General features: G+C 43.6%; 1 protein-coding gene across 2 annotated transcripts; it reads left to right on the top strand.

Moving 5' to 3' along the window:
- The first annotated feature begins 71 nt into the window (after window positions 1-71).
- Window positions 72-8,241, top strand: LOC133512186 (polypeptide N-acetylgalactosaminyltransferase 5). Of its 2 annotated transcripts, XM_061841558.1 has the most exons (11): window positions 72-699; window positions 796-1,450; window positions 1,517-1,683; window positions 1,859-1,978; window positions 3,335-3,470; window positions 4,081-4,200; window positions 4,287-4,404; window positions 4,555-4,881; window positions 4,964-5,044; window positions 5,418-5,570; window positions 6,446-8,241. In XM_061841558.1, the coding sequence occupies exons 1-11, from the start codon at window positions 420-422 to the stop codon at window positions 6,584-6,586; spliced, it is 2,298 nt and encodes a 765-aa protein (XP_061697542.1). In that variant the 5' UTR covers window positions 72-419; the 3' UTR covers window positions 6,587-8,241. The 2 variants fall into 2 exon arrangements, with proteins under 2 accessions (XP_061697542.1, XP_061697541.1); XM_061841557.1 differs by having other exon boundaries at window positions 72-1,450; window positions 6,446-8,240.
- Window positions 8,242-8,335: the final 94 nt, after the last annotated feature.

Here is an 8,335-nt window from a genome sequence, read left to right as displayed (position 1 = left end):
TTTGTCTAACTTGATGTTACTTGGAGGCCTTGTTTTTTTTTTTTTTGTTCTTTTTTTTTTTTTTCTTTTTCCTTCTTAGTCCAATCAGAGTTGCTCTTCCTGGGGACGACACTTCTTCTCGGCGCCGTGAGAAACGTCAGTGAGGAGTGAGTGTGCGAGGAAGTTTGTGCGTCGTGATCGTATCGGTGGGTAGCGACGCTCGGGACGCGGTCATGCGGAATAAGTTGTTACGGTGACATTGTGAATTTGCGCGACTATAATTACACTGCGGTCACGTCCAACGTGAGATTTGTAGCATGCCACGCAGGCACCATGCAGCTCCGTTGAAAAGAAACTTCAACCTTGAACGTAGTAGCCGACCACTCAATGTGATACTTTGACATCTTGTGCTTTTTTTTTTTTTAATTACGGTGGGGAGTATGATGAGGTTTTTAAGGTACCTGCGGGGAAGCGGGAGGGTCCTGGGCTTCGTGTTCGTGGCTTCTGTCATTTGGCTCCTGCTGGACATGGCCGTCCTGCGCCTCTCCATCGGCGACGCCAACAGTCGGCTAGTGAATGAAAGAACGGTTCGGGAGCAGGAGATCGCCCAGCAGCAAGTTTTGGACAGTTCGGACCTCAAACCTGTCAGACTCTTCAGAACCCAGAAGAGGAAGGAGCGGATGGCAGGACAGGACAAAAACAACCTCCAACCAGAGCCTGGTGAGGGTCAGCTACATGCAGTTGCTAAAAAGCCTGTGAAATTATTTGTGACTGATGCATCACTTTCCCAAAACAACACAATAAATAATGACTCAGTTGCACTGAGACGCAGTGTTGAGAGGGAGAGAAGGGAACCTGAGGAGACCGCTTCAAATGCCAGCGTTCAAGCGTCCAAGCCGCAGCAGGACATGCCTGAAAAACTTCCCGTTCAAGCAACACACAAGTCTCCTGTGAAGAAGGAGAAACAAATCAAAGAACTTCAGACTCAAGGAACCAACAATGGGTCCTTGGTGAAGGAGAAACAAATTGAAAAGCTTCCCATTCAAGGAGCCAACAATGTGTCTTTAGTGAAGAAGGAGAAACAAATGAAAGAAGTCCACAATCAAGGAACCAACAACGCATCTTTGGTGAAGAAGGAGAAACAAAATGAAAAGCTTCCCATTCAAGGAGCGCACAACGTTTCTTCGGTGAAGAAGGGGAAAAAAATTGGGGGGATGGTGGGAAATAACTCAATAATAGTCCATATGAATGACACCCTTGCCGTCAAGGCAGGTGTCCACCGAGTGCTTTCCCTCGACCTGACCGCCGCCCCCAGAAACCCCAACGCCGTCGGCCAGTTCGGCCAGGCGGCGGTAGTTCCCAGAGATAAGGAGGTGCTGTCCAAACAGAGGTGGAACGAGGGCTATTTTAACGTCTACCTGAGCGACCAGATCCCACTGGACCGCGCCATTCCCGACACCAGGCCCGACACGTAAGTCACGCCCATCCGCCAACCCCAAAAACTCCTCTCACAATGGCCCGTGTCTTGTCCTTTCAGCTGTGCCCGCAATGTTGTCCACAATGACCTGCCATCCACCAGCGTCATCTTCTGCTTCGTGGACGAGGTGTGGTCCACACTTCTGCGCTCCGTGCACAGCGTCCTCAATCGATCGCCGCCGCATCTCCTCAAGGAGATCATCCTTGTGGACGACTTCAGCAAAAAAGGTAAAAGCATCGTTCTGACTTCACAGTGACACTGAGGACGTGTTCCTCCAACTCACCGCTAAATGTGGAAATATCCGAAATTGATATGTTGATGCAGTATATTTCTATATTTCACTCATGACCCTTACGATGGTAAACAGAATAGAAAGTGTGTACGCATTTTTATTTTTTTCAGCTTACCTAAAAGGCAATCTTGACAAGTACATGGCCAAATTCCCCAAGGTCCGAATCGTTCGCCTGGAGGAGCGCCAAGGGCTTATCAGGGCCCGGATGGCCGGAGCGGCTATTGCCAAAGGTACATTCTGGTGTTGGGTTGGCCATCTTGAGTTTAGGAACAGTTATCAATTGTCATTTGAAATGTTTTCATTGATAAATAACTCAATATTTATCACTAATTTTAACTACTTTAAATGCATTTTTATCACAAATGTTTTAGCCCAGGGGTGCTCGATGCATCGACCGGTTGATCGCGAGGCAGTTTTAGTTGATCGTGGGACCGCATGCCCACAAAAAAAAAGACATCAGCCAATGTTCCCTCTAAACTGTGCGCGTGTGCAGTTGCGCACCGCTGATGCAGTCTCTTTGCAGATATTCTGCGTTGAGCGCAAAAAAAAAAAAAATCCAATGCAAATTGAAAGTATAACATATAGCTATTCAGTTTGTGGCATTTTGCAATGTGATTCAATGAGTGAGGGATGACTAGTTGTTCCATCCAATAGCACAATTCACATAGGTACTGTAAAAAATGAAAAGAAGAAGCCACTGGTTTCTTTTAGACAACACACGGAACTTTCTCTAACAACGACCGCTGGACCACCACACTCTTTTTCCTAGTTTACCTTAATTTCTCCCCCAACCCACCGTCGTTGGTGGCTTGCCAGAGGCTGGCTGCTTGAGAGGGAGATCTTTGGGTAAAAAAGTCTGGGCTCCGCTGTTTTGTTGACCGGGGTGGGCAAAGTTTGGTGCTGCATTTTTCATTTTATGAGGCGAATGGCATAATTGCCTGAATCATCTTTTGAACATTTTCAGAAAACAAGTTTAAAAAAAACGGACAAGAAGAGGATATAGTATTTTTAAAATATTTATATATGCAAGTTTTAACTTGAGTTCCTGTTTTAAGCTTGCATTTTTTTTTTAAAGGATACTCACCAGAACTTAAGATTTTTACGCAAAAGATAACTTTCGACGTATTTTATTGTTTCACTCACTGAATTGACAGGGTTGACTTAACTGAAGCTCCATGCGGTGTAGGCTGAGGTTCGGAGGGGGAAGGAGTATGGCCGACAATACACATCTTAAAAGCAGTACCGTTTGCAGAGTGTAATCTGATTTCAAGTTTTGAACTGAGGCCATTCATTGGTCATTCCTTTTAACAAAGTTAAGACACATTTTTGGTCACTGCCACTGTTGGGTATGAGCACATCTTTGTGAGTGTTGTTCTTTGTTGGTTTTTGCTGCTTGTTCGTTGGTCCAGTTGATTCTTGATGGGCAACCCTAGACTGGGCCATACTTTGCCCAGCCCCTCTGTCGACATTTGAGCCACAATCAAACACAAGAAGCAGCTGTCCGGCAAATGTAAACATACCATTGTGTAATAATGTGCTTCATGTGTGGTTACTGTCACGTAACAGGATGTTTGCTGTGTTCTCAGGTGACGTTCTCACCTTCCTTGACTCGCATGTTGAATGTAACGTGGGTTGGCTGGAGCCCCTGCTGGAGCGCATCTACCTGGATCGCAGGAAGGTGCCCTGTCCGGTTATCGAAGTCATCAACGACCATGACATGAGGTGAGACCGTTGATCCACCTTCCATTTTCTGTATTTGAGTCAAATGGTTGGCCAGGATGGTCCGCCGACGCCCATCCGAGGCGCCCCAATGTCACCAGTTGGGAAGAGTTGGTAAAGGGAAAAAATACTGAATGTCCATCCATCCATTTTCTTCGCCGCTTATCCTCAACAAGTGCTGGAGCCTATCCCAGCTGTAACGGGGAGGAGGCGGGGTACACCCTGAACTGGTTGCCAGCCAATCGCAGTGAATGTCCAAAGTTTGGAATCATTTCATACTTAACTAGGAAGCTAAAGTGCAACGTGTACTACAACAGCACATAAACACAAAGTTGCTAACGTGTTGATCCATCCATCCATTTTCTTTGCTGCTTATCCTCACTAGGGTCGCGGGGAGTGCTAGAGCCTATCCCAGCTGTCAACAGGCAGGAGGCGGGATAGAACTGAACTGGTAGAACTGGTTGCCAGCCAATCGCAGTGGAGACAAAAAAAAAAAAGACAAAAAGCCCTCCATTCTTCCTGTGGCCATAGTTGTGTGTATCGAGATATAAGGAATAAAAACATTTACAAATTGTTCACTGCACCGTTCTCTGCTCTTTTCATTTCCCCTCAGTTATAAACTGGTCGACAACTTCCAGAGAGGCATTTTCAAATGGCCTCTGGTTTTTGGCTGGAACACCCTATCAGACGAGTACGTTAAGAAGAAGAATATGACCGTGGCCGACCCCATCAGGTGCTCCTCAACACTCTCAGACGCCGACTATTTTTTTTTCTTTTCTCCACGGCCGTCGCTCACCTTGATTTCTTTCCATCTCACAGGTGCCCCGTAATGGCCGGGGGGCTTTTCTCCATCGATAGAAAATACTTCTATGAACTTGGCGCCTACGATCCAGGCCTGGAAGTGTGGGGTGGGGAGAACATGGAGATTTCCTTTAAGGTAGCGCCCACAAAGTAGGGGAAGTAGCTGAAATACAAGTGGCGGCCATATTTCGAAAAGCGGGAGTTATCATATGTATCTTGATGCACCACTAAATTCCTTTTTCATCATGACTGCCCCCAGTACTCTAAGCAATGTCTACTTGAACAGATCTGGATGTGCGGCGGCACAATTGAGATCATCCCCTGCTCCCGGGTGGGCCACATTTTCCGGGGGAAGAACCCGTACAATTTCCCCCAGGACAGGCAAAAGACGGTGCAGCGCAACTTCGCGAGGGTGGCCGAAGTGTGGCTGGACGAGTACAAGGAGCTTTTCTACGGTCACGGCTACCAACACCTGCTGGAAAACCAACATGACATCGGCAACCTCACCGAGCAGATCCAGCTAAGGGATCGGCTCAAATGCAAGAGCTTCAAGTGGTACTTGGACAAAGTGTATCCAGAGTTGGAGGCTCCTTTAGTCAAAGCTAACGGCCTGGTAAGTTCATCCGCTCGACCTTCTGCGGTACGGACATAAAATCCTGAATCGAGAACAAAAAGCCTGCTTCTGTTTGACCCAGGTCTTCAATCGAGGTTCAAGAAACTGCCTTTCTGTGCGAAATCGCGTTCTCTCCTTTGAGAAGTGTGACCTCAGCAAGCAGGTAGCTTTCATTTGTATAGTACGCGGGGGCTGTGGGGGAAATATGCACTACGTTTCCGGTTAATATACAAAGGAAGTTTGGCTGAGGCATTTTCAAAATATTCCCCATTGAAAACATTCTGTTGTGGTATGAGATTGAGGACAATTTCATGTAAAAATGGATTTGCGCATAAATGCAAACATCTGTGGAAATTGCTCTCCTTTCCTCTTTTCACTTTCAGCTCAGAAATGTGCTTATTTGAGTCAAGATTATGTTCAAATGCATTTTCCCCAAGTTCCATTTAGAAGCCAACTTGCAATGCTGTAAATTCCCGACGGATTGACAGAATTCCTCTTTGAAGTTGCTACCTTGCAGTTTCTCTTGGATGTTACAGAGTCAGCACTTGAACTACACCTGGCTGGACCACATCTGCCAGCGGGATCTGTGCCTCGAACCCAACGTCATTCAGGGCAGTTTGAGTTTCCAGCCGTGTGACCGCACCCGCCCTGTGCTCCGCTGGCTGCACAAAACCTCCAAGTCACCACTGGTAGGTGTGCTGCGATCCGGGCGTGCCGTCAGCGCTGTGCAACCAGAGGCTGTGCAGCACTTTGGATTATTTAAGCGGAGACACGAATTTCCAGACAGACTGCATGATTGCTGGTTAGCACTTTCCGAATTAGTCAACAGTCTGTCTTTTGTTTTTTTTTTTTTTTATCCTGACAGTCTCGTTAAAAGAGATTTATCCATTTTTCATTGGGTAAACGTCAAGCGAATATTTATTATGTTTGTCTTTTTTTTTCATTTACTGTATAAGAGATGTTGCTCTGTGAATTCCCTCCACTTTTTGTCTGAATGTAAGGTTTGTAAAAGACTAACATTTCTTTTTTTTTTTTTTTAATGGGAGAAAGCTCTTTATTTAAGTTTTTAATTAACTTCACCAGACATGCTGTGGGGGTTGCGTGTGCCCTTTACTTTTAGTTTAAATTTCAAGACAAAATGTATATATTTAACCTGTTGCAAATATGCTGTTGATTTATATGACGAATTCTGATTCCAATATTTTACCTTTTATAGCAAATGAATTTCGACTCCAAATATTCACTGTCGGACTTCTTGAATACTAATAACTATTTTGTGTTTCAACACTGAAAATAACATTGCAGTTTGTTGAAGAAGTGATGATACATTTATATGCTTGGAATCAGTATGTTCATGAGCGCCAATGTTAGGATTTGCATACAATTTTGACTTTGATGCGAAGATGTATATATGCAGGTTGTCATATTATTTTTATGATATCTAATTGAGATTAATTACTGATATTCTGCTAACATCTTACATTCCTGGTCAAACGTTCACTGTCAACACTCATAACTGCTCTCATGTCATCTTTGTTTGTTTGTTTTGTCCACATTTGTCTAGTCTGAGCACTTGATATCTGCGAAGTCCTCCCAACAAGTGTGCCTGGAAGCTTCCCAGAAGGCTGACAAGATTCATCTGGCCCCATGCGTTGCCAGCAATCCCTTCCAGCAATGGGAGTTTACAAACTACTACTCTGTGTGAGGAGCGACGACGTTCTGGTAAATGTGCAGTACAACATTTTTGTCGCTGTCGGGCAGAATCCTCTCTCGGCTCGGCTCTAAAATCACTGCTTTTCAGGAAATTAAAAAAAAAAAAAAGATGGCAACTTCCTAACATGTCATCATTCGAGTTGGTATTATAACATATTGTCGTATATCATTGCGTGCCAACATCGATAAAACACCAGCCAAAAATAATGTTCAATAACAGTTTAACATTTAATACTTCACAAAAGCCAGCGACTGTGGTTACGTCATCTCTCCAAATGCTCATTTCAAAGGCTTAAGAGACATAAGAGAGGCCATTTTTAAAAAATCAATTATGAGCTAAATAGAGTAGGCAGAAATAAATTACCGTCGTGGCTGGTGCTATTTAATAACTAAAAAAAAAAAAAAAAAAAACGGGCTTTACTCAAATGTGTCTAATGGTTGTTTCAATCTTGAGGCAACGTAATGCTGCACAGCCCCTGCAGAGTGAAGGGAGACGCAGAGTTTTACAACACTTAGATTTCGCCATTTGAAAGAGTTGGTAGATTTCTTCTCCAGCTATTTTTCGACGCCTTAAAATGTGTTGATAATGCGTAAAATAACAGATCATGCGAGGATAGACCAATACTATTGATATGTGGGAAAAATGTGAAATTTTCCATATTGGAACGTAGGAGGCCTTCGACTGACAGCGGCTATCGGTGCATCCAAATTAAAGCCCATGTGCTCCTACACTCTTTGTCCAATTCTGTGCGCTAGAAGAACGATTCTTACTAGTAATGTTTTCCACTCCGAGTGCCAATTTTGGCCTACTAAAGTGCAATTAAACCTTAATAATATAGTACTGGGCTGCACAAGTGACAGTATTAGCCCCAACTAGTTGGCATGTGTCAAACACTAGTAGCACCAAAATAGCTACTAGTAGTGTTGCGTCACTAGTGACATGTAGTTGTACTTGTACGCTAAAGTTTTCCTGCTGATGTGGAGAAATTTCATACAATAGTGGGGAAAAATATTACTTGTAAGACAGTCATTCTAGTAGTGCACTGAACTGTTTTACTAGTGAGGTCAAGGGGTATTAGTAAGCTTCACATGAAGGTTATGAGGAATACCAAATAAATGCTCAAATTATGAAGAGCGAGTGAGCAAATAAAATGTTTAAAGCATAGACATTGGAAATGTGCAATGTTTTCATGAGCTTTTTATACAAAGATGTGGGTTTTCTTTATAACACGATAGTTTCTTTAAACTTAAACCCCAATTTTCTGTTGACTTTTTCACATTTTACAAAAAACTTCACACAATATGTAGCATAGTGAAAATTAAGACGAATTATATCCCTGGTTTGTGTCCTGTGAATGTCGCACTGCGAATAAATAATGACAATTGAATACAATTTGTTTAAAGCGTGGGACGAGCCAAGCTGTCGTTTTTAAACATGAGTTTTTTTACTTGATGTATTCTGTGGTTTTGAATCCTGCATCTCTCGGTGCGGTGGCTACGTTTTTGTACTATTCCGGCTTTGGCACTAGAGGGAGGCATTTTCCTGAAAAGATTGGAGGCGAGAGCGCCTCTCACTTACGGTCTCATGTGGTTTAAAAACAAACTGCTGTTTTGTCTTTTGTTTTGTTTAGGAAAAGCGTGCAAATAAAAATACAATACAAAGAGATCAAGATTAAAAAGTGGTTTATTTCACATTTGCACCATCTTTTATGTAGAATGAACACATGTAGTATAGCGTGTT

The sequence above is a fragment of the Syngnathoides biaculeatus genome, chromosome 14, assembly GCF_019802595.1.
Source record: "Syngnathoides biaculeatus isolate LvHL_M chromosome 14, ASM1980259v1, whole genome shotgun sequence".
Taxonomy (NCBI): Eukaryota; Metazoa; Chordata; class Actinopteri; order Syngnathiformes; family Syngnathidae; genus Syngnathoides; species Syngnathoides biaculeatus.
Note: the sequence above shows the minus strand (reverse complement) of the source record. Positions and strands in the feature narration are given on the sequence as shown.